The sequence below is a fragment of the Electrophorus electricus genome, chromosome 9, assembly GCF_013358815.1.
Source record: "Electrophorus electricus isolate fEleEle1 chromosome 9, fEleEle1.pri, whole genome shotgun sequence".
Lineage (NCBI taxonomy): Eukaryota > Metazoa > Chordata > Actinopteri > Gymnotiformes > Gymnotidae > Electrophorus > Electrophorus electricus.
The window spans coordinates 2,532,464-2,559,306 of NC_049543.1; the positions used below are offsets into that span (position 1 = coordinate 2,532,464).

The 26,843-nt window shown below is 40.2% G+C and overlaps 2 protein-coding genes across 3 annotated transcripts; both read right to left on the reverse strand.

Annotated features, from left to right (window-relative positions):
* Positions 1-16,245: 16,245 nt before the first annotated feature.
* Positions 16,246-17,014, reverse strand: cmlc1 (cardiac myosin light chain-1). Its single transcript, XM_035530207.1, has one exon. The coding sequence runs from the start codon at positions 16,952-16,954 to the stop codon at positions 16,358-16,360; it is 597 nt and encodes a 198-aa protein (XP_035386100.1). The 5' UTR covers positions 16,955-17,014; the 3' UTR covers positions 16,246-16,357.
* Positions 17,015-17,818: 804 nt separating this feature from the next.
* On the reverse strand, positions 17,819-26,833 carry ak5l (adenylate kinase 5, like). 2 transcript variants are annotated; one of them, XM_027003072.2, is made up of 8 exons: positions 26,675-26,833; positions 24,005-24,191; positions 22,246-22,413; positions 21,848-22,020; positions 20,995-21,108; positions 20,277-20,468; positions 19,996-20,086; positions 17,819-19,312 (listed from the first exon to the last, which is right to left on the reverse strand). In XM_027003072.2, the coding sequence occupies exons 1-8, from the start codon at positions 26,732-26,734 to the stop codon at positions 19,302-19,304; spliced, it is 996 nt and encodes a 331-aa protein (XP_026858873.2). In that variant the 5' UTR covers positions 26,735-26,833; the 3' UTR covers positions 17,819-19,301. The 2 variants fall into 2 exon arrangements, with proteins under 2 accessions (XP_026858873.2, XP_026858874.2); XM_027003073.2 differs by lacking the exon at positions 20,995-21,108.
* Between the last annotated feature and the right edge of the window lie 10 nt (positions 26,834-26,843).

Consider the following 26,843-nt stretch of genomic DNA (forward strand, 5'->3'; position numbering starts at 1 on the left):
GGATATGCTTATTGACGTTCAGCCTTTTCATTGGGATGCTCAGTAAGAAGTGGCAGGGCTGAGACAACATTAAAGAAATTAAACTTTGCAAATCATCTCGAGATAAGATTACGGCAGTTCTCCGGGCTGCCCCACTTCCTTGGCCACCGTTTGCAAATCATTCATAAGGGAAGGAGTCCCCAGGGAAGACCCACATGCATGTCACAGATCACTTACATTCAGCTCTTTTACATTTACCACTCTTTAACATTCATCACACAATCATAAATCTCACTCTTGATTGGATCCTAGGATAGGATTCATCATCTATGGTCCACTTACTTAATTAAGTAATTGTACCCAATAGTTTCTTAATAGATCTCTGTAATATCTACACCTAAAATATATCATCCATAATGGGTACATTTCTAGAGTGATTTAGACTAGGTCAGGTTTCATCTGACTGTATCTCCTAACCAGGCTAAATTAGAGACTGCAGTGCAAGTGTTCCTTTTAGATTCATATCTGGCTCTACAGACAGCCAGTGACATCATTGTAACATACATTCCCTCCATTTTACCCCCTCCCTCCAATAAGGAAATGCAGGCCAGTTCATTTAAATTGATCCTGGCCTGTCTCCTATGCAGAGTTCCCCTGTTACACCACCACGTCTAAGGGCAGTTAGCCAAACAGTACATGTTTGTACGTAACCTTTAATGTAGCTTTTGACTCCACTCTGTTTTTTCTCTCTCTCGCTTCTTCTTCTTCTTCTCTCTCTCTCTCTCTCTCTCTCTCTCTCTCTCTCTCTCTCTCTCTCTTTTTTTTTTTCTCAACATCCAGATTTTGTCGACTGTATTGGTGCATTAAAGTGATTAAAGTGTAAAGCCTTGCATTTTCATAGTCAGCTCTGTGAATGTCTAGGGAAAAGAGACAGAGCATCATTTATATGGCTTTTCTTATATCACAGATATGCAGTGATGATTTTTATGCAGATTTGTTATGCATTACTGAGGTGTTGGGCTCAAAAGTAGAACTAATTTCAGCGTCAGTAAAATCTGCTTTCTGGTGCATAGTATAAGTTTGAATGCTGTCATGTAATTGAATAATTCACTCTTTTCTGCATCTTTAGCAGAAAACATACACTCCTGTGGCATTTGCAAGCTAAATGTTCTCTGGTGCAAAGGCAAGAAGATTTTCTGTATGAGTGTATTTTCAGTATGAATGACCAGTGTTAAGACAACACATAATTGTAAATAAACTTGAAAATTAATATAAATTAATGAAAATTTATCCTCCTTTAAAGAGCACCCTAAAATATAAACTCTGAAGAAACAACTCTATCATTGCTACTATTTGGAACATATGAATTCACAGGGGTGTTTTTTTCACAGGTGTGTTTTCTTTGTGTGTGTATTTGTGTGGGTTTCTGTGCCTGTTTGTGTTTGTATGAGTAGGCTTCATCTGAGTAAAAGAGGAAATTCTTTTTTTTTTTTTTTAAATACACATACACAGTTTTGGGAAAATAACAATGAGCCAAAATATGTTTGATGGGTGTTCTAACACCTATTGCATCTCCTTCAATATAGAACTATGGGCTTTGTTAATTCAAAATTTCCAAATCATGCTTGCGAAGATATGGAAAAACTCTGCACTCAGGCTAATGCAACAGGTTGTGATGATTGGAAATAAATAGATCTCATTTTACTTGATGTTGCACAATATGGTTGTGATCGACATGTTGGTACATAAATATTACCTCAATGCCTTCTGTGTGGGTATTATAAACATTGTTTAATTTTATGTCATCAGGAATAATGTGTACTGATAAAAGATTCTAAATACATTTACATTTATTTTTTCACATTTAGTAGATGCTATTATCCAGAGCAACTTGCAAAAGTGTTTGTCATCTGCTCATAGAATATGTTCTAGTCAGTACTGTAGGTTAGAGCGGCTGATACCATTGAACTAGAATTCTTCTAAATACAGGAATCAATGATACCTAGAAGAAATGCAAAATGAGTACTATAGCAAACAACAATAAGTACATTACCAAACAATAAGTGGTGGTAGTGTTCAGCTAATCAATAATAGTACATACTTCACGTAGGTGCAAGATTAGTGGTCTTTGTAAACTTTGGACAGGTGAAGACTCGTCATGCTGCTGCCTTCTGGATCAGTTATAGAGGTCTAGAGTAAGACCAGCAAGTAGCAAGTTGCAGTAGTCGAACTTTGTGATGACAAGAGATTATACAACCTGGGTAGCTTCCTGTGAGAGAAAGGTCCAAATCCTTTGAATCGAGAATGATAACTTATTGTCCAAATTATGCCAAGGCTACAATTAGCTTCCGACAGCAAGACCAAGGAGTTCTCTAAATAAATGGTAAATTCATGGAACTTGGGAGTTTCTAGGATTGAGCGTGCCTGGGATGTACAGGAGCTTGATTTTGCAGGGGTTGAACTTCAAGAGGTGTGTTGTCATCCATGAATCGAGGTCAGTCAAGCATGCTGAGATACAGCTGGAAACCTGCGTGCTAGAAGGTGGGAAGGAAAGGATTAGTTGGGTGTCATTAGCATAGCAGTGGTAGAAGAATCCATGAGAAGATATTACATCACCAAGAATGCAAGTGCACAAAGAGAAGAAGGCCTAGCTCTGGGGGACACTGGTGCAGAGGCTACACTGATTGGATGTAGATCCACTCTATGTTACCTGATAGAATGATTGGAACCATTTCCATGTGGAGCCAGTCATGCCAGTCATGGAGAGAACAGAGAGGAGGATGTTGTGGTTTACTATGTCAGAGGCTGCCAACAGGTCCAGAAGAATCAAAACATATGACAGTTTGGCAGCTCTGGCACCATGAAGTTTCTTGGTCAGTGCTATGAGGGCTGTTTCTGTCGAATGTGCCAGTTTGTGGCCAGACTGATTGGGATCCTAGACCTGGTTCTGAGTGAGGAAGAGAGATAATTGATTATAGACTGTTTGTACAAGTACCTTTGAGAGGAAAAGTCTGCCTGTAATTGTCCCAAAGATAAGGAATTGTTGATGTTGGTAGAGGTGACTGGAGCAGAGCTGTCAAAATTGTCTGTAAAGGGATCCAGTGGAGCATGTAGTTGTATTGCTGGAAGTCAGCAGTTGAAGAATTTTGGAGAGAGGAGAAAAAGAAGCCACAGAGTTAGAACGAGTATGAACACTGGTGGGAAGAGTGGGAACAGAGGGAAAGCACTGGAGGGAAGAGTGGGAACAGAGGGAAAGCACTGGAGGGAAGAGTGGGAACAGAGGGAAAGCACTGGAGGGAAGAGTGGGAACAGAGGGAAAGCACTGGAGGGAAGAGTGGGAACAGAGGGAAAGCACTGGAGGGAAGAGTGGGAACAGAGGGAAAGCACTGGAGGGAAGAGTGGGAACAGAGGGAAAGCACTGGAGGGAAGAGTGGGAACAAAGGAAAAGGACTGGCAGATTTTTGCAACCTTCTACTCAAAGAAGGTGACGAAATCCTCAGAGGTAAGAGAGGAGGGGGAGGGTTAAGGAGAACAGAGAAAACTCAGAAGAGCTTGTGTGGATCATATGCTGATTATTCTAATTTTTCTCCGTAGTAAGATGATTTTACAGATGCTACTTCTGGCGAGAATCTGGAAAGGAGAGACTGGTATGAGCAGCAGGCTGAATCTAGACATGTTCTCCTGATGGCACCTCTCTGCCATTCTTAGTTCTCTCCTGTGGCAGCACAGTTCTTCTGTTAGCCAGGGGTAAGGTGGGGGAGATCCTGAAGTTCTGGAGGAGAGAGGGCACAAAGATTCATGTAGGGTGTAGAAAGAAAAGTATTAGTAACTGTATCCAGGGAGAGAGAAGAAAGAGAGTCAGGGTGAGGAATGGCGGACAATATAGTGGAAGCGAGGGAGGAGGTAATGGAGCCCAAGTTCTGACAGAAGGAGGACGCGTATGTGGGGAGAAGCGTGGATGGAAAGAATAGAGAGAGAAGGAAAGACAGTGATGGCCTGAGAGGTGGAAGGGGGTGACTACGATGTCCAGTGTTGTGTTGGTCCAGCTGAAAATCAGGTCCAGAATATTGCCACTTTGAGTTGGAGGAGATTGGTTGATACAATTAATATTTTCATCTATTACAGCATTTTTATAAGTGAAAAAGAAATATGTGGATATGGTTTGTGAGCTGTGTACAGGGTAAATCTACAGGACATTATAGGATAGTAAAGTACTTCTGTAAGTCATTCTGGACAGGAGCATCTATTAAACCTATTGTGTCCAGTTGTATCAGTTCTCAGGAATTCATGGAGATCTGCAATAAATGCTCTGCATTCCACTGCCTTCAACACCTTCCATATGCATTCAGAAACATTTCTCTCTTTTTTCACAGAAGTGTCACATTATGCCATGTAACCAGAATAAGCACAATTACACATAATTTATTAAATACATGCCACATTTCTGCCAAATTTATGCCAAATCCTCTACACTAAACACAATGAATGCAGATCATTTTATATGAAATGTAATTTTATTTATTTTAAGGAAATTGAATCAAAACTAAGAAGGTTTGAGAACTTGGAAAATAGTGCAATGCTCACCTCTGGATTACTATGCGTGCTCCTGTATCGATACCAGAAGTGACCTTTACGAAGCCCTAACACCAATTCTGCAGGCCTCAAACATCACTACAGTCATTATCTCCACAAGCCCACGCAGAGGCCGTGGTGAAACCTGGTACTCAGTGGATTTACATGATTTACCGCAGCTTCTCCGGGGCTGCCTGCAGTGCAATGTGTGTGGGTGAATGTGTGATGGTTTTTGGAAGCTTCAACCATACTCTGCTTTATGTCACAACCAGGACAGTCAATCACAGCTGTACCATTGGGGGGGATGGTTGATCGATGAGGCCAGTTTGGCCATGACGAGTTGCTGGAAATTCCTTCTCTGCGAGGTGAAGCCTCCTCTTTCCCCATGGTGGGACTTGCATTTGGTGCATTGCCCTTCTTTGCTTACTTGTTGCAACCATCTTAACAAGCCCTGTGGGGACACATATTTCATACAGAACTAAGAACAGCATGCACAGGCTTTTAAATAGAGATTAACGCCAAATTTCTCTGTTGATGATGCTGAAGTTCTTACTGCTGTCAGACCTTAGGTGTTAATACACAACAAATGCTTACCCTGATCGTCCAATTGTAGTCCACATGCACAAACTGACCTAGATTACAGGGGCCATCGCTCTTTCAGGTGATGGCAGCGAACAAGCCCTCTCATGTGGGGAGATGAATATTTCAGCCCTTTACGTAACTCTCCTCTCTTCTCCTCCTCTCCTCTCCAGGGGCATTTGATGTTCCCAGTTTGGAGAGCTGCGTTCTTTGCTTCTCAGGGGACGCTGGAAGGGGGTTGGGGGGATTGGGTCATGCCAGTCAGGACGCGTGTTTCCTGTGTGACAGTGACACTCCAACCTCAGTGTGGTCGGTACATTTTGAACCTTCCCCCCAGCCCCACCACTCACCAAGGTTGGTGGCAGGCAGACGGATTGGCACTGGCATTACTGCATCAGAACTCAGTGCAAAGTTATTCTACCAGTCTAAAGCACTGACACTGGACCTCAGAGTATCATACATGGCATCAAAAGAAAAGCAAAACCACCCTTTGCTGTGAGAGAAAGCGGAGCGTTTTGCAAATGGTTGATAAGAGAGATTGTGAAATCTAATAGGATTAGCTAATAGGAACTGGGACTCTAGGTGCTGTCATTTAAAACCAGAGCCATGACCGTCTGCTGTCTGCTGTTAGTCTTTTTAAGGTGGTCAACATATTCCAGTGTTTGACAATGTTTGCATTATTTCAGAATTTGAACTTATTAAAACTATGCACGTTTCAGGCCTCTAGCATGAGACTGCAAATGAACCAAATGATTTTGTTCTTTAATACTGTTACTTGCTACACTGCACAACCACAGGCCTCTGTAGAATTATAAGCCAAGCTTGTTACCAAACCAAAGAAGAGAATTCACATTTAAATCTCATTTGTGACGCATCTGGGTCTCGTGTCTTTGTACGTCTTAAAGTAGGGCAGTGACTGAATGCAACCTGTGTGCTTTTCTGCTTGACGTACAGGTTTATGTCCCTCCCTGGCACTGATCTGGGGAACGATGTGTTCCCTCCAAGCCACGTGAGGTGAAGGTAAAGATGAGCTTAGTTGAAAAATAAGTGGCACCCCTGCTACAACCTCTGTTTCACCCAGAGATCCTTCAGCCCTTTCCTAACCATACCGAACAGGAAAGATCCACATTATTATAATTCAAGAGGCCTTGTCATGGGCCACAAGCCCTGCAGGAACGTGAGATGGGACTGGAAGCACTGCTGGATGAAGTTTCCTACTGTTCAGCCTGACAGCTTTTAGTCTGTCTTCTGGAACATCATGAAACATTTGTAAAATGATTTGCACAAAAAGAGATTCCCACAGGGACCTGGAGTGTACTTGGAAGGGCCAGGCCCACAACTAAGACCCAAGACTCGCTATCTGGTAAAATGGTGCCAACATGGGCAGAGCTACACATTAGATTTCTTTTTTTGCCAATTGTAGTCAAGTTCTGTAGTTGCTCTTTTTAAAGGCTTTGTGTGAAACAAGCTGGTATCTATACAAGCTGGAATCTATACAAGCTGGGATCTATACAACTGCCGCAAGGAATTCAGAGTCTTTTTACATTTAGACTGTGTAACGTCAATAAATCATAAAAGTAAATGGAAAGAAAGGTTATTTATAGGCAGTATGATGAAATGGGGATTGGTGAACCACTGGTCTGTCACAGTCAGTGACAAATACTGCAACAAAAATTAATTGTTAGTGTTCATCAATCCATGGTATAGCTTTTATGTTAAAGTACATTAACATTACATTTATGGCACTTAGCAAATGCTTTTATTCAAAGTGATTTACAATTGTGACTGAGTACAAATTTTGCAAATGAGTGTTAAGGGCCTTGCTCAGGGTCCCAACAGTGGTAGCTTGGCAGTGGTGGGACTTGAACCAGCAACCTTCTGATAACTGGATTACGGCCTTATTAACTGCACCTGAACTGCTGAGCTTCACCTGCCTATAAAGTAAATACTGTTTAGGGAAAAAAATTTTTTTTTACATTTATATATATATATATATATATATATATATATATATATATATATATATATATATATATATATATATATATATATATATAAAACTTGTAGTTTATATATGGCTACCTTTAGGCTACCTTTATAGTTCAATCAAATAATGGTATAATGAAATGGTCTGTGTAATCAAACAGAATGAAAAAGAAAAAAACTGGTTAAGTAATGAGTTAGTATCCTAGCCTTTCAGTATTAGCCCTGTTGTGTAATTTGTCTGGCACTGTAAGTTAATTTTAAGCAAACAGTCGTTCAATTTGACATCTCTTTAAAGTCCCTTGCGACTATGACATCACCAGTGCAATATTTAGCCAACAGGCAATTGCATATTCTATCAAGAATGAGCCTGCCAACATTTTAAGGTGATAGGAAGGGAGAGACAGAAACCTCCAGGCCAAAGTCTAGCATACTCTTTCTTTGAAGTAGGATAAATCTTTTCAGCTTCGGCATGTTAAAAGTAGTAACACAGTGCCCTTAACCAAAGGTTTTTATATGTTCTTTTCATCCGATGAGGTGTCAGATGACACCTCATCATGCACTAATAGCATGAGATACTGTATTTCCTTAATGACTGGCCAATTAATGCTGACTGTGTGTTGACATTTCACCTGAAGTACAGTAATTCAAGTCAGACAATGATGCCAGCCATTATGTTGGATTCACACAAGCGCCATCAGTACTAACATGTAAAACGAGAGGAAATGTTAACCTGTGTTGTCATTTACATTACAAACAAGCTGGAAGTCGGAAAGAAGACAAAAAAAGTCCTTCAGCAGTATCATTAGCGGCCTAAGGTTTGGGAACATGTGAAGGTGTTTTATTCCATAGCAAACCATAGCTAACCATAGCTAATGAAAGAGACTACTTTCAATCTAATTCAGCAAACAGCACCAGACTTGAGAGTATAAAAAGTCCAGGGTTGTGTCAGCCTCCCTCAATCCCCTTTTTCTGCTGTTTTTGTACATTACTGAAGGGGAAGGGGGACCTGTGTATGTAGTGGAAACTTGACTCCAAGATCATTCTTAAGTCAAAAATGATCTGTGTTTTTAATGTTGGGACTTTAGGAGACTTTTCACAGAAGCAGCAAGTGCTTAAGTGGCTGGTGTTAACAGGAGTCATGCTCAGAAGCAACAAACAAGTGATCCTTTAAGGGCTGCTGGACAAACTCGGGCTGTTCGTCCCGTTCAGAGAAGATGGCGTAGTGGACCGCTGCCAAGTTACACAAAGCTAGCTCCCCCTACCAGCGTGGAAAGTGTACCTATAGGAAACTGTAAAGACCTCAATCTTAGCCTGCAGCGAAAGCAGGGCAGCTCCTGCTTTATTTATTTATTTTTTCTAAATCAAACAGACCACATAAAAATGAAGGATATAGTAGTTCCACATGGAACCCCGGAATGACATTTAATTCAAATAAACAGGCCAAACACAGCTCTGCAGCCCAGAAAGGGCAATGTGAGGAAACATTTGTGCCGGCTGAGGAGAGAGATAATGTTACACTCCTGTCCCTTGCTGCTAGCCTTCCTTTTATGACCCCCTGCACCCCTCCTGCACCCCCCTGCCCCCAGCCTCCTAACCAGCACCCCTGGCTGCTCGTCTTAGCCTGCTCTCTTCTTTATGCTTGCCTCTAATGGTCCTACTGCTGGATCTCGTTTCAGAGGAAATCCAGCATTACTTACATGCACGTTGCGGATAAATACACATGAATCTAAATGCCCCTGCCCAACACAATCCTGAGACTGATGAAAGTTTTAAAATGTTCCACAGTAAATGGTCTTGCATCTCCATGCAATGGGTAAGTGAACTGATTCAAATACAAACAAACAGCATGCACAGAGCCGTCTTTCATACGTGTTCAAACACTGATCAGTAATGTGATCCAGGAATTTCCCAGAATGAAGGAGCTTACAGAAGTTGCCCTTTTTACACTGATGCAGGTCCAGCTTTGCCCCCAAAAGCCTGAACTTGAGCATTATGAGAGAAACCACAAAACTGATCTCAGACCAGTTTGGGATACTTACTTCCACTGACATTGACAAGCAATGAACTGATCACCACAATCTTGCCAGCGATGTTAACAACGAGAAGTGCAAACATGCTCCATATATTTCCTCAAACAAATGTCAGAGATGTTATTTGAATCCTTCTCAATTATGGTCACAAAATTATTCCAGGGAAATGTTAAATAACCAACATACAAACAGCAAGAGATAACATCTGGCAGATGAGGATGAGAGGAGATAGACCAGAGATCATATCTTATCCATGCAGAGTGAGGTCAGTTAGTGGATACTGCCCCCACAAACCACTGTCAGCTCCTCTCTAAGGTACTGTGTGCAAATCTCAGGAAGACAATAGGATGAGCGTTACATCAATAAATGAATTCATTTTGGCCCTAACCCCACTTCAAGTCACAGATACTCTCTAAAGGAGCTTACAGAACCCTAATGTTTACCTCAACACATGTTTCTGCTCCTCGGAATTTTGTCCATGTGCTTCCATTGTTGCATTGTAAATGGTTACATAATAGTCTTGTGGGTATGGTGTGTGGGTAAGTATTCTTTGTTAATTTAATTCTTATTAATTTCTTATTAATGTAGCCTATCCTATATATATATATATATATATATATATATATATATGCATGACCCAAAGCTACCTCCACTCTGATATACTTAATGACACTGGATTTGAACTATTATGCACTGAGTCATAATTCTCTAGGACTCTGTTGAGATATTGCCTCGCATGTTAAGTGCACCCCCCCCCCCCCCCACACACACACACACACATACACATACATATATATATATATATATATATATATATATATATATATATATATATATAAGCATTCTTACTTATGATCTCATTTTATCCAGGGCTAAGAGCTTTCTTGGTTTTGTTATTGTTTCAAAGAATCTTAAAAAAAAAACAAGCCTGTTAGCCAACACCTGTGTTTATTAATTTCTTTTTTTTGTTTTGTTTTTCACAAGATATGTGATCATTATTACTTGCATCTCAAAGAAATCCTCCACCACTACTTACCCTGTTGGGATATTTCTGCTTTTATACTTGATTCTAACAGATGAGGTTAAGCATCCATAACGAACACCATCTCTGTGTATCGTTTGTCTAACTGATGACTGTGTTGCACTAAATATATTAGCACTTAGAATGTGCAGCGTAATTAGTGAAGCCCTGCATGCGTATTCTGTTGATTGACTTGATGTTTATGCATTGCATGAGTTGATGATTGCAGAGTGCTTAACCTGGCACGTATTCTACTATTTCTACTTGTGAAAGCCAGTAAAAGACAAAAACAGTGGAACCACTATTGTTCTGCTATTGCGAGCATTTGCTTCAAGATTCCGGGTAATCCAGGCCTGTGTTCCAGTATCCATAGTTACTCGTCAATGTTAGCATCTCAATTCGTTGAGCATTCTCATGGGAACACCCTCCTCTGGCCCCCTTTCTGGAGGTTTGACCTGCAGGGCCCCACCCCTTGGCGCTGGCCTTGCTCTCCGTGAGCACCCCTTGACCTTCAACTCAGGCATGGGGCTCAGCATGGAATGTCTCTTTTTGCAGATCAATGCTTCCTGGCCCTGCCCACCCCAGAGCCGTCAAAACAAACTCATCAAAACAGAGTCCCTTCTCTCCCACCCTGAAGAGCCTGACCACGACAAATACTTCAAAGCACTCTGGCAGAACCAGTCGACCATTTGATGTGATTGGAAAATGTATGTGAATATAGAGTTTGTTTCACTAAGTGTTGATTATTTTCATTCATACTGTACATTTGGACATATTGCACAGAACTGTATGAATTTCTCCACCAACGAGCAATACTTTGACTGCAATATTCTGAAGTAGATACTGATCTTTGAAATCTCTAGTTTGAGCATTTGAAATGCCCTTGGCCTCTCTCTGTCTGAGTACCTTCTTTATATCCTCTATAGCCTTCCCACTCTACCACAATAGGAGTGAAGTCCAGCATCTACATTATGTATAGTAATGCAGGTCTGCATATGGCTTGTGCCACAGAGTAAAATAAACAATGATGTCCACAATGAGCATTTCATTTCAAAATACCCAAACAAACAAATTCAAGCGTCCTGTAGCTGCCCTGAACCAGAGACGTGGCCCCCTGATGAAATAAGATTCATTCCTTCACGAAGGCATATAGAGACTGTAGCCATGTCTGGATAAGAGTCCTTCCTCCCATGAGCTCATATAAATCTCAAACCCTATGTAGCGGAAAAGCAGCTTACATCCAGCATATGAACAACCTTAGATATAAAAAACACATACATCTGGCTCATCACCCATATGGCTTCTGATCGAAATACTGGCAGGAGCCTCAGATCAGGGTCTCCTGCTGTTTCCTATTAGACATTTGTATCGGTCTGTGCGGACTAAGGTTGGTGCGTCCAGCTCCCCACACAACTGGAGCACAAGTGAACACAAGGGATCGGGAGCAGCATTTCCCGTCCCAGGCGCTCACCCAGCATATCGGAGCAGAGGTACGTGGGTGGTAAGTTTGGGGGCTGTGCAGAAGAGGCACCTGACCAAGGACCTGACTGAGGACCTGACCAGGGGAAGATTTTAATGGCCTCTGGCAGGTTCCTGTGGACACGTCAGCATGGATAAAGTCACTGTGCTGAACCATCCAGATCCTGTAGAAGCAGCGCTATGGTCAGGCTCAGGGTCACTTTCTGTTCAAGCTGCCTCCATTGTAAGAGACGCATTTGAACACCTCAAATGCCCCACTGTTACTGGAATCGTGATCACTGAAACACACAGAGGTTTTAGTGCATCGTGACTTATGGCAGGTCCTGACTTACACAGGGTTGAATTGCAGTGTCTCACACTTTTATATAATGATCCTTAGAGTCATATGCAAGGTCTATAACTCATGTAGGAAGTATATCTAGGTCATGGCCAGATTGTTGTATTATTAAACTGTAAATCTGGACTGAAAGCACAGTAAGAAAAACTGGTTTTAGGTTATTCTGTGCCTACATTTTGTTTTAGTAAGTGCTTAATGCAGCGTGTGCTTCATCCAGGCTGCGTGTCATCACCAACAAAGTCAAGGTGCCACAATGAACTTACACAACAGACTTTATCTATATAAATCACACCGAGCTTCTGTTCTGATGAGACTGACAAAGAAAACTCCCTGGATGCCCCCTAGTGACACTATTACGTTACTACATTACTTTGACCTTGAATTAAATGCTTGGAATGTTCTCTGTGCAACTGTTACAATATATTTTTTCCCCATATTTGATCCTAAGATGGTGCTTAATTCCTTGTTGGGCAGTCTACATGAGGCTTTGGGGGACAGTATGTCCTATTTTTTCAACTCACACACAAGCGCTGCACCTATCTCCAACCGATGATGTAATCTCTATAAAGAACCCCTCCCCCTCTGTATAGGATATTCTGTGTGAATTTGAGAGGTGGCGCATTGAGATGGCTCACTTCTACTGATCACAGTGTTTTCTGCCTGGTCTTCACTGGCTTGCTCTCCCCATGTATTTTACATCCACATCTTCTTTTTCTTATATAAACATTGAAATAGGAAGAACAATGTTAGGTAATTTTGTAGTGAAGGTGTTGTTATCTGCAGCATGTTTCACCCATATGTGTGTTTTCAAGCATGCACTGGTTTTCATTTATCTCTGCATTGAATTTACAAGAGAAGAGAAGAAATACCTTTCAAATGTTTTCCACCAACCCTATGACTTAGATACTGTAGTTCTCTGACGTTTAGGGTACAGGGGTTCTCTCTCTCCCTCTCTCAGGTTTCCTAAGGAGAATGCTTGCCAACAAGAGGTTAAGAGGATGTACTTTTGTTGCACTTTATTGTTCATCTTTAATTCCAGACACAGACAAATAATAAACTGTTATTTGAGATTGTACATATGCCTTGCGTTTAAATCTTACGGCCAGATTGCTCTGATTATTTGCCAAACCCCGCTGAGGAGAGCCAAGGAAAGCGAACTGTCTCTGGATGACACATGTCGTTAGAGGGTTCATGTTCACTCTATTGCCAAATAGCATCCCAAAACCAACCTATCTCCAAATCTGAGTGGGGTAAGGAGTACCTCATGCCTGAGGTTTTAAATGAGGCATTATGCCATTCTCCAGCAAATCTTAAAGTAGAGCTCTGTTTAAGTGTAGTGTTAGTCCTGTCTGTAACAGAGGCCATTGCTTAGGAGAATCCTTAAGCAAAAATGCTAATGAATCTACCACTGAATTTAAGCCAACTGTGAAAAGGTTTCAATTGTTTATTCACATTAGTTTAATGTTAACTGGCCTCTGTTAACTTTTAATAATTATTCACTGCAGCATTCTTAGCTGGTCCTTTTCAGTTGCTGAATGGCTGTAAGTACATGCCAAGGCTGTCCATCTCTGGTCTGTTCAAGCACACCTGATTTAACTTACTATTTAGTCGGTTTAGTAGGTGTATTAGAACAGAGAAAGCCGCAAATTGTACTGGAATCTATCTTACCCACTAACAGAGGAACTGATGTATGAATCAGTGAATTATAATGGTAATTATAGCATCCTAATTGGTTCTTATTTATATTTGTGTCCCAAAGAACCTTCAGTCCCGGTGTTCAAGCCTCGTGCATGCGTTTTGGACAATCAGGGCTTTAACTGAATTATCTAAGGCAGACACTGCCCTGAGGAGCTGTCAGAAAGAACAGTGCAACGTGTCACTGTGCAGTCACAACACAAATGCTCAGCTCCTTTGCCAAACAGGTCTCAGAGATTGTTTTCACAAGACAAAGTCTACCCCTGGGCTAAATTTCACTCTTAATGGGATTTTCTGTTGCCTCTTTTTTAAGACATGCACCAGCCTTAGTCTGAGTCTGTATTCTTTTAGGCCTTAATATCCCAGGGAGGCAATTCACATTTCTAACAAGCCGATCAGCTGCAGTTCCCAGTGCCAGCCAGGGCCTCACCCACGATGGCAAGTCCCTCAACAGCCATTGTGCTCTCTGTATGGCCAGCCATACTGCTCTCCATAAGGAACTGCAGTTGGCAGGCACAGCGCGCATGGTTTCAGTAATGGGTGTCTGATCAGTGTGTAGCAGCTGGGCCAGCTCTTCTTCGGGCAGAGTCGACACATTGATGCAGAGCATGCCAGGGCACCCTCCATCACCAAATACATGCTTTCCTCGTTCCAAAGGGATAAACCCCGACCCCTCCTCAGACTCAGCCGGTGCTGCTGTCTGCCAGTCGCCGCCAAAGGTTTTACAGCTGGGTATACCTTTGCCATGTGGAGTCAGTGGGCATGAACATCTCTCTCGATATATTTATATGGTATGAGAGGATGATAGGTTTACTTCTATTGGTGTGGCATTCCTAATCTCCTAATTTTGCTTTTGAGGCCACTTGTCTGGGACCTGTGCACTGGAGTAAGTTGATCATTTTAGTTACAGGTCTTGTAGAACATTTTATGGCATTTAGCCGATGCTTTTATCCAAAGCAACTTACAATTATGACTTAATACAACTCGAGCAATTGAGGGTTAAAGGCCTTGTTCAGGGGTTCAACATTGGCAACCTGGTGGTGGTGGACCTTGCAACCTTCTAACTACTAGTCATGTACCTTAACCGCTAAGATGCCACCCATTTTTCATTATGTTGCTAGTACATTCTTATTGTCATGCTGCTACTGGTGAAGGTCTACTTATTAATTGCATTACACTGTACTTGCATTACACTGTACTGTTAGAATTTACTATCTCACATATGACTGGCACCGGTGATTTTTGCACTGTTTACATATGTAGACAGTTACATTGTCTGTCTCATACTGTCCTGTCTTATCTAATGTCACTATGTACAGCCCTTGTGTATAACGCTTTCATTTTGTCTTGCTTACTTGAACTGCAAGTTTCTGTACTGATTTTATTGTTGGAATAAGGTCATAAAGAGATGTTCATTGCACTATATACTTGTATTAGGAAAATATGTAAAGTAATCTTTGACTTTTGACTCGGTTACTAATACAGTAAACAATAGCAGTTTAAGGCATTGTATGTGAATGTATGTTTTTTTTGTATTTAATATTATATTTTTAAATGAAATAAAATGAAATAAAACCTGGAGCACTTTCTTAATCTACTTCAAGAAGGCAAGCAGGGGGGCAGAGGGCAAATACACAAAACTACAAAATCAGTATTTGTCTTAAACAAGGACAAGTTGTAAGCTTAATTACAAGAACGAGATGACATCAGCAAGGGCACAGCTTTGGTTTGGACTATATCATCTACAAGTTCCATCTCCAAAATCACATTAGCTGAGTAGTATGACACCACCTTTTGGAGGCAAAATGCAACTCTATATTGATTCAGGTCAAGTACTGTGTGTATCCTACTTAGCAGATCAATGTTATATCCACAGTGTTCTCAAACTGAATTAGAATGCAATTGAATTTAAGATGAAGGACAGGGTCTATAGGGACTCACAGCCATTGGGAGATGCACCGGCATGTAGCTGCTTTGTGCGCTGACGGACTGCATTTAATCAAATTCATATTTGCATTGTATGAACTGAATGAAAATCCATTATGACAGGTACTTAATTTAACATAAGGTTATAGGACAATCAATATTTTTAAAGGACCATAGACTTATTACTTATGGTTTATATATTTTTGGTTCAACATTTGCTAAAATTCACTTGTTTTGTGTCTTGGAAAATGCACTATTTGCTAAATAAATAAATAGAAAGAATGAATTTATGATTAATCAAACAATCAAGTAATACACAAATCTTCATATCTGATCCCTGTAGATTTTTTCTTTACAATGAACAACATTGTACAATATTTATTTCATTGGCTATTGCTGTACCTGCACATATAACATGTTGTATGGTACACTGCATTTAATGTATTTATTTTATTTTTACTCACAATATACTGCCTTCTCAGTCTATTTTTCACACAAAGCATTTTCTCAGAAATTTAAATATGAAACAGTACTGTTCTGTGGGTCTAGTTATGGCTCTAACCCTGTACAATCTATTTCTATGTTGTTAACCTGACTGAACAAGTATGTCAGCAACAACAAACAGAAGACAACACAACACATAGAACAGAAAATCATCATCTTTATTTGACATTCACCAACACATTTCCTTCAAAAGTCCATCGAGCATTGATTTCCTAACAGTCCCTGAACAACCGCAGGACTACCTCTGGCTCACCCAGCAAGGATGTGCTTCACAAATGAGACGTAGTTGATGCAGCCGTTGGCGTCTTCTTGACCCACCATGAGACGATCCACCTCATCCTCATTCATCTTTTCTCCCAGGGTGGCCAGGACGTGGCGGAGCTCCGCACCCATCACTGTGCCATTGCCTTCCTTGTCAAAGACCCTCAGGCCTTCCACGAAGTCCTCGAAGGTCCCCTGGTCCTTGGCCCTTGAGATGTGCTGCAGCATGGGCAGGAAGGTCTCGAAGTCCAGCATCTTACTGTTCATCTCTTCAACTTTGGGTTTCCCCAGCACTGCATGGACATCTGCATTGGTGGGGTTGTAGCCCAGAGCCCTCATCACATCACCACACTGGGAGTACCTAATCTTCATTTCCCCTGTTGGCGTCTCATCGAACAGGGTGAAGGCATCCCTGAATTCCTCGATCTGGTCTGGGGTAAACTCTAACACGATGCTCTTCAGGTCAAGCTGAGGCTCTTTGGGCTCCTCCTTCACGGGAGCAGGAGGTGGAACTGGAGCTTCTTCTTTCTTAGGCTCAGGTTTTTTGGGCTCTGGTTTCTTGGGTTCAATTTTTTTGGGGGCCATGATGTCCACACCAGTAGCTGGGTCCTAGGAGATGGCAGTGAAGAGCATGCTGTGTGAGCCCACGCTGAGCTTATATACAGCCCTCCCAGAGTGGGAGATAAGCATTATCAAACGCAGAGCAATGGGGCCTATAAATGGAAGTGAATGAAAATAGAATGGAGGGACACTCATGCCACAGTGGAATTCTTCTATTCATTACATGGTAGGGCCATCCAATCAGAGCTCTTCTCAAGTCTGTTTATGGTAATGTATTATTTCTACTGATTAAATGACACTTTAAATGACAACATATTGTATGTCTGCATACCAACCTTTTATTAATATTTTCCACCACTTGATGAAGTTGTGTAGGATTTATAAGAAAAGATAATGGCTTGTAAATGCATAACGGGTTGCATGACATAATGAATTATCAGTGATAGGGGTCAATTTGCAGAGAATATGTTCCTCACACTATGTTAGGTGCCATAATAAATAAATAAATGAATTAATGGATGGATGGATGGATGGATGGAGAGATGGATGGAATGAAGATACAAAAATGTATAATAGTGCATAGGAGTAGGAGCTCATAATGACTGCTGACAAAGAGAGGCACTATGAGGCATCTGGAGATAAAGAATAACTGGAGAAGGTTATTCTTAAAGAGTTCACTGCCTTAGATCAGAAGACATGGACAGTCCTGTAAAAATGCCATTCGCCTGCTGTAACAATATACTAGTCCACATTAACTTCATACTTGCAGCACTAGCATGACTAGTACCGAAATACCGAAGCTCTCTTAGACAATTAAATAATTCACGGAAAGTTGGATTTGGAAAGGTTTTTTTTTTATTAGGTTTTTTTTTTTTTTTTAACGGCAAAAACACTTGGGACATACAAACATGAAAATATTACAATAACCACAATTACATAAAAAAGGTTTTGTCGAACAGTAAGAGTGGAGTTTGTTATATATTTATGGTGAGATGCTTTCCTGTGCTGTTATTTGTGCCAGTTAGGAGGTAGAAAGGCAGTGGTAGCGATAAGAGATTGATAAGGGGGGTTGCTATTCTGAGAGATGGCACATTCCACTGACCATTGGGATACCAGCTCTGACATCATCTTCTGGGTGCATTTAAAACAAAAGAAACCTTCCAAAGCTCATTTGAGTTGAATAAATGGTAATTATATGATAATAAATGGTAATTATACTGAGGGGAAAGTTGGGTGATTTAATACGCAGCTAGCTTTTAGCAAAATGTTACTTCCTAAGAGAGTCTGAAGATCCTAGAAAAACATCTTTATCTTAGTCTTATGTCTTGCATTGCGGCCTAGTTGCTAGTATCAAAACCATTTATTTTGACTGCATTTGACTGTTCTAATTTTCTGCAAAGCAAAAGTCTGCCATCTAGTGGTGCACAGTTGTGAATTAAATCTTTTTACGATTTTTAAAATTATTTTCTGTAAGCATGATTTTTTAAATTCAGTCACCAATATACCCTTATGAAAGTTACATTGTACAAATTACAATGTAAATATAATATACATTGTTTACCGTACATTATTTGGTCCTACTTATGTATGGAGGCTTAAGTCAGACTTGAGGTTGAGATCTCTTGAGATCATGCAATAAACTGAGCACTTGAAGCACATTTTGTGTTGAAACTGTACTAATGATCAGTACCTGTCAGCAAGAATGAGTATTAACCACTGAGGTATAATATAGATATTTATTATAGATCAGCGGTGTTTGCCCATCAGGATGGGTGGTAATTAATGAGAGCAGAGCCTCCGTATGAGCTCCTCTTTTGCACTCAGTAACATGGCATAACACAAAGTCCCTATAACAAAAACATGCTTATCAGGAGATGAGTGATGAGCTGTTTCCTAGATTTGTTTTTATTTACACTCACAAGATGACAAGTTGAGGAAGTGTGCATTTAAATAAAAACAGTCCTCAAATGTACATCCAGGTCTCTGTTTCCTCTTTTGGAATCGCCCCTGATTCTGTGTGTATCTAAAAAACTAGAACATTAACAAGAGGGACTCTTAAGTAACACAGACCCATGTAATAAATTAGCTAAGATTTTTTTAAAAGGCAAAAAACCCCTATCAAATGGTAAAGAACTCCCATGGTATGCCATAAACTATAGTAATCAACTACAAACTTTTGAAATGTCATATAGAGAGTGAGAATACACTAAACTGGCTGTAATAGCTAGTAAACTGCAAACTGTACACTCCTCAATCTTAAAGGTCACAATATAGGTTAAATATTACAATAAACGAAAATAGCATTTAGAAATAGACTTCTGATAAGGGTTTCCTTGTAGCTGTAGAATTCTTGTAATCCTCCCGGAACTCTTCAGCATGGCTCTACAGAGGAGTATGAAACTCAAATTAAAGGCGTTTACTTTAACAAATAGCTGATCTGAGAAATACTGTAACAGCATGGATACTCTTGTTAGATAACAACATGGTACTATAAAGGTAAAGTTTTGAATACAATTGTAATTGCATTATTGTAACATTATGGGATTGTACTACTGTACGAAAAACTAAGTATGGAGAGGCAGCATTTAGAAATGTTTCAAGACATTTCTAAATGGAACCTGTTGTCAGAGGATATTAGAAGAGCTCCAACACTAGATGTTTCTAAATCAAAGATTAAAACATCCCTATTTTGCCAGGCCTTTGGCTCAGGTTAGATATTGTTATTATATTATTATTATATTGTTTTTCTCAGTTCCTGTTGCACTGCAATTCAGTTGTGGCACTGCATTTTTTACTTTTAAGCACCACAATTCTTATTTCTTCTTTTATTTTATTGTGATTTTTTTCAATTTTATTTTATATTATTTAATTCTTAATTCTTTAAATATTTTCATTTCTCAATCTTTTATTTAATGTTCAATATATAATGTGAAGTTTTCAATATATTTCTTGGCAAAGACCTTTTTCTATACTTATGTGAAGCCCTTTGAATTGCCGTTGTGTATGAAAGGTGCTACATAAATAAACTTGCCTCGCCTTACTGTAACAACATTATTAGATGTTACCTTCTTCCTTTATCTCATTTGGAAACAGTCTTTCCTTCACTGTGGTATTGATATCTGTGAAAATATCATCTTCTTCTCGATCTGCATCAACCTGATGAGAAAAAAAATATTTGCATTACTACCTGAATTTCCATCACAGGCGTGACCCACCATCCCACCTAAATGAAACACTAACAGATATTTATTTATGAAAACTAATCTAGAGATATTCAAGTTCATATTTTGTTAGTAATGCAACCATTAGCGCAAGTACATGGTGCGCAAGGAACAGCAGTTCTCACCCGAACGATTATCCCTCTCTCCTGGTAATACTTGGCTATGAATGTTATGTTATGTTTGAAGGTTTCTAGTCTCTTCTCGATGGCATGAGTGTTATCATCGGGCCGGCCCTGCTGCAACGCACGCTTCTCCAGACGCTGCCGGAGCTGCTGATTGGAGCACGCTAGCAGAATCACCAAGTCTGGAGAGCCAATCTGACAAAAGCACGCTGGATTATTACAAAACTACTACTAATGAATTTCTGTGATTATTTCTTTAAGTCTTAAAATGGATGGATTTTTTTTTTTGTGATTTATGGTAGTCAAAATGTATCATTATGACTCAATTTTCTGAAAATATTAATGCTCACAGAAACAGCTCAAAACACCTAATTTTAAAAATAATGCTTAGTGTGCATTTAAATTACACTTGATTTGATTAAAAATGTCTGTGGTTGCCTTACAATTTTGAGCTAACTGATCTTCAAATAGTAAATTAACATTACAATAATTTGTTAGATTAGTTAAAGTATTTCTCATATTGTTGGTAGCCTGGAGACTTCCTGTTTATTAATTTAAAACAACAAATAGTTTTTAACAGTTTAAAGAAGAAACACTGGCAAATCCCAGTTACTTTACCTAATGGTTAAAAGTCTCTAGATATAGAGGCAATAGTGAAGTGCTACTCTGTTATTAAAGTATGGTATTAGATTGTTTACTGCAATCTTATTAAACTTCTCACTTGTTCTTCAAAAGTGAATGCCTGTGATATTTCCCGTGGGAATCCATCCACAATGAATCCTTTGGCACCTTGTTTCTTTATGAACTGATGTTTGAGTTCTTCGATTGTTGTCTCCTAGAGAATTTAATCCCAGTAAGAGATCAGAGTGAGCTTCATAAAGTGTATATCATCATGCATTCTACTGTATCATTTTAAAACATAACCTATTTGTGTACTTATTAAATAGCTGTTTAAAAATATAATGAAAGACCCTCTGCTCCTCTTGAAGAAAGCTGGTGTTTTAGAATGACAAGCTAAGAAAAAAAAGAAAGCGTTATTATGATCACGAATCCACCCTAATTCAACCCTAGGTCTTATCATTTACCAGCCCAGTAAGAATGCTTCTATTTCCTACTATTAAAGGTGTAACTGAGCCATGCCATGATAATATGGATAACTTCTTTTTTTTCTCCATAGTTTTCATAATTATTTTAGCGGGGGTTAGGTTTCCACATCAAATTCATTTCAATCTGATGACATTACAGTACTTCAGTGGGTTTGCCACCATACCTCTCAAATCTAACTTTCATTTCTTATTTTGAGAACATTGTTTAAATGTACTTATGGTACCAGATACACAGAAATAGGAAACGTTTTGTCTTTCTGTTTCCTTTTTTTAAAAACCTTTGCATCATATTGGTTTTATGACTTTCTTTTTTTAAAACTAATTTCAAAAGCATAATTGCAATACTGCTAGTTATAGTAACATGATGTTAATTAACAACACTGGTTTTTAGTCCATTTGCTCATGAAGCAGCTATAACCCTGCTGTGCATGCTGGGCGGGAATGAGACTCGCCATCGCAGCTCCCTACCTGAGGTGCCAGTTCTCCATTGGCGATGATCTTGGCAATCAGCTCCCATTTTCTGTCACTGGGAGCATGCTGCAGGAGCTGCTTCCTCAAAATCTCTCCCACAGACACGTGCTCAAAGTCATAATGAGCCGCGATCTTAGCCGTCTGAGTGCCTTTTCCGCTGCCAGGGCCACCTGTGCAGATAAGGTGGCAAGAAGAATGAGCTCTACAATGGCAACAAACCATTATGAAAGAATTGAACGAAATGTTTAAATGTATTACATTGTTACATACATGTATTGTAACATTGTTTGAGACTGAATACATTTTGTAAAAACAGCAGGCTAGAAGACAAAACAACTATATAGGTAACTGTAATATCATTGGAAAAAACAATCCCTCAGACAGCGAGTACTCACCTATGATGAATATTATATGGGGCCGCGGTTTTGACGGGTCAAACACATCATATTCCTGTATGAGTCCAGAGGACTCAGTCATGTCCGAATCACTGTCAATGGAGAACTGAGCCTGAATGGGTGGCAGTCTGTCATAGCGTCGGTAAGGACCAGGGCCAGGACCACTGTCTATAGACAGTGAAAGATGACAGGCAGTACATAATCATTGTATGTGCTTATACTCACTGTTGTCTGAAAAAAAAAAAAAATTAAGCCATTTCTACAACCAGTGAAACAGTAAGATTACATTGTGTTTTATCACAGGAGGTGATGTCTGCATTAGGAGACAGGCGCAGGTGATAACCTAGTATTTATTCCTCCTGACCATTTTTCTCCAACCTCAACAACCAAAGATACAGTGAATAAACTTGGGCTACAAGCACAGGTTTTGAATCAATCACAATGTGAATTTGCAAAAGTCAATTCGGCAATAAAAGTGGTAGGAAGCTTCCGCTCCTCTACCACCCTCAAATTTGTGCAGAGCACAAGTAAGCCACACAGTCTTCCAGCTTTGGTCATTTAGGTCTCTGCTCACTTCTTCAGTTTTTACCCAGAATGCTTTTACTAGCAAATACAGTGGGTCTCCTGGTGAATCTCAGGGTTGCTTTTTAGTGCTCCCTTTACGTTATGTGTAACGTAGTAACGCCTCATCCTGAGTAAGGTAAAGCAGCTCTCATCGGGTCCTAACTCAAGGGTCACACTTTTGGGCACACCACCACTCCAGCTTAGGAGGAGGTACCAAAACTCAAACTGTAGACGGGTTCACAGCCACTCTGTATACTAAGTTTCAGCGTCCTTCGTCAGGGACAGATGCTTTATGGAATGATGCTGCCACAGCTCTATTTTATGCCTTCCCTCTCTCTCTTCTCTCTGTCCATCATCGCATGTGGACATGCTATCTCTAGTTCAGGAGGGTGCCTGTGGGCTGCAGCCTAGGGAGGTACCACCTTTTGGGTGATATTGGCCAGTCAATGCTTGTGGAAATGTTCTGGCCATAGCCTAGAAAGGTAGTGTTCCTTGGTTCCTTGGTTAGTGTTCCTAAGACATCTCACTCTCTTCTGTTTGGTCTGACAGTGCCATTTGTGCCACAGGGGACACAATGGTTCTTCCTCTTCCTATGTGTCCTGTTCCTCTATGTCCTAAGGTCAGAGGGGAATCCACTTGCTCTTTGTGCCTCTGTGGCTATCTTGCTACTATCTTGCTACTCCTGCACCTCAAATGCTTCAGACCCTTTGGCTTCTTTGGCTCCTGTCTCCAGATCCAGTTCCTGATATGGCAGTGGTATGATAGTGCATGCTGCGCTGAGATGAATGCATCACATTAGTGATGCTGGAGTTGTTACAACGTCAGTGTCAACATCAGTACAATGTTCCCCTTGGACGGGAGTAGTCTTCCTAAGCGTCTTGACTAACATGAACTTTGCATGATAGAAGCTTTTTTCCCCCCCCTTGCATTTTCTGCTTCCTTGTGAATACACTGTTCAGTCACATTTCCTGGTGTCACGGGCACAAAATTAGGAAGCAGAGGTGCAGGTTTCCAACAGAAATAAAAGCCACATGTGAAGCCATCTAGGCTATGGCAAGAGTGTTACATCACACCTGGACTCTCTTTCATCTTATTTTTTTGTTTGTTTTTTCTTTAGCAAAATATTACTGTGATTAATAACCTGCCACCGTTTTTTGGAAATGTCATTTGTGTCCCTCATGTTGGCAAGGCCTACCTAGTTTGTATGGTGCTTTCTTTCCCTGGGAAGCAGAGATAGGTGGTAGTGGTTTACGATCAGGCGTGATGAAAGTGTCCCATGCTACACATTCAGGGCCCCCCCGTTCTCGTGTTTTTTGCAGGCAGTTCTCCAGGAAGCTCAAAGGGTCCTCGGGCCGGTGGTACATCAAACCAGTCAACATGCTCTGGAAAAGAACAGGAAGGGGTTTATTAATATAGTTCTAAAAGTAATAATAGAGTACTATTACTGCCCCTTCCCACTGAAATACAATTCTATGTATATATTTCATATATTTTAGGTTTTGTGAAAACCACAGCACAACTATCTGCTTAGCAAATTTTGTCCTAGCCACCTTATCCAATAGAAATTCAATGTCGGCTTATTCGTTATTTACTTCACAACACAAAGCCTATGTACCAGGAACAGATCTCGCCCACACATCCCTTCTCCAAGCATACAGATTCCTGGACGGGTCTAGATGGACAGGTGAGATGAAAAGAGGCAGGAATGAATAGCACAGCGAAGAAAATGATAATTGCAAATGGCCACTCTATTCAGCCCACACAGCCACGCAGTGGAGCGCTCTGTGCGGTGCAGGGAGAGGAGGAGTAGAAAACCCTCACCCTAATCAGTCATTTTCTTCTTATGATGCTAATATAGAGGCTGTGCATTTACATGTCAAACCACATGGCACAGAGCTGAGAAATAATCAGTTACTAAATAAGGCAACAGTGTGGGAGAGCTAGAAAGCCTCTCTAACATCAACTCTGTGACAGTCAAACAGGTTTTCTTTCTCTTCTCAAAGAGGTGTCCACATTGATCACTATGCTTCCCATGAACATGACAGTGAAGTTATGAATTATGTGTTTTGTTTGGACTGACACAGGTCAACGCTAACAGCAGTGAGGAAGAAACAAACAGAAATGGTCCACAGGAAGGTCAATGTGAAGTTTCGTGATAAATGTTGAAGTATGGAGTCCAAGTTTAGGCAGCTAGGCTCACTCTAAACCTCAACTTTCATGAGGTGTCTGAATTTAATTTTAAAATAGATGTGAAAGTGAATAGAGATTTAATGATATAGAAAAACTAGAATTATCATTGTACATTTCATAAAAATTGATTATTCAATTCAATAGGAAATTTGATTCAATAGAAAATAATTTTTTTTTTTTATTATATATATATATATATATATACAAAATAAAAATATTTATTTATTTATTTATAGAGATAAATATTTAGAGAGAGAGAGAGAGAGATATTTAAAATGGTAGTAAAGTACACAGAGTTTCTAGAGAAACAGAACGTTTCAGACAGAGGTCCTTCATCAGCTGCGCATATATAACACTGTTTTGACTTTAATATGTGAAAATTGAGAATCCTGTAAATGTTACAAATGTGTCCATGTATACAATATACCTACACAATTTCCACTGAATTTCCACTGAATTTCCACTGAATTTCCACTGAATTTCCATTGAATTTCCATTGAATTTCCATTGCACCTTCCTTGTTTCTTTCTCTCTTTTTCAAGGTCTCCAATGCCTAGTCTGTATGTATGATGAGTCACATGAAGTAAACAGGGTGCTTGTTGCCTTGGTGATAGGCAGTGCACTGCTGGTGGTGAAAATTCAGTCCACACCTTTGCCAAAAAGGAAACTCTCAACGTATTACCATCCAGCAGAATCACTAACCTGCCTTGGCACGGGCTTCTTACAGACGATGGAGCAGACCTGTCAACTGTTGCTCCCTTGAAAAGGTCAGTCCATAGGTAAGTACCGCATACAGCATAGAGGGTATGCTCACCCCTGCCTTGGATCGCATGCATGCAGCACTTGTCAATGCTTATCATATCTGTCCAGCTTCTGCATTCATTTAGAGGGATTTGTATGCAGCTCCACAAAACCTTCTATAGTCGAAGCCCTTCTTAATACTCACAGGAGACACTTGCCACTTGTAGACAAACTTGAGGTTCATTGCCCTGCAATTACAGTATCCCACTTAAGGATCACCATAGAGACAGATTCAAGTATCTAATTTCCTTTGTAGCGTAAGTGTCCAAGTTAAAGAAACATAAGCCTTCTTTTTGGGTTTCATCCATCACAAGCCAGTCTTTTCATTTAAATTATACTGAGAGAAAAAAGGCTTGCAAAAAATTATATTGGACTATAACTGTATTATGTTTCCCATTGACTTATTCCAAAAGTATACAGCTAACACCTCTTTCAGACAAAACCTTATAATTCTTAAGAATAACTAAATGTATGATTAAAGAAAACGCACTGTACTTTTGAGCAAAAGTCTTTTTTTTTTTGCCTAGTAAGCTGTAACTCTAATGGAAATCAATACCAGCCTGGCCAGCATAGAAAACAGCCACAAAACTAATAGCAAAAGCTTTTGACTACATTTAGACCGTAACGTTGGCATTTGTTCAGTTCAAACCAAAAAAAGTGAACAGAGTTATTGACACGCCTATGCCAGTAGGCTACATCAACTTGAGAGCACCTCGCTAAGATTTCTTTACACGGATAACTTCCTGCACAACTCGGCTCATATAGCACACGTTTACAATCCCAATTCTGCCTGTCCTAAGAAAACGCAGTCCCCTTGATTTCAACCGACTTAGCCTTTAAAATAACATTTCGGAAAAGAGGAATTCTACCATACCTCAAAAAGATGGGGGATCTGTCGTTTGGAAAGATATTCCTTGGCGTCGCTGGTATTCATTTTCCTCACTTATTAGCCTGTAAGTACGTCCCGGTTGATGTTATGCTGGTATTGCCCTGAGTGTGGTATCCGCGTCTGCCGGGCAGAGCCTTCAGAGTAGCTGTGTTTG

Excerpts from the sequence above, each read along its gene's own strand:
- cmlc1 (XM_035530207.1), bottom strand. The coding sequence starts at position 16,954 with ATGGCCCCCAAAAAAATTGAACCCAAGAAACCAGAGCCCAAAAAACCT.
- ak5l (XM_027003072.2), bottom strand. The coding sequence starts at position 26,734 with ATGAATACCAGCGACGCCAAGGAATATCTTTCCAAACGACAGATCCCC. Across the intron at positions 21,109-21,847 it reads ATGGAGAACTGGCACCTCAG|GAGACAACAATCGAAGAACT; the intron begins GTAGGGAGCTGC and ends TAAATTCTCTAG. Across the intron at positions 20,469-20,994 it reads CATTCACTTTTGAAGAACAA|ATTGGCTCTCCAGACTTGGT; the intron begins GTGAGAAGTTTA and ends TGCTTTTGTCAG.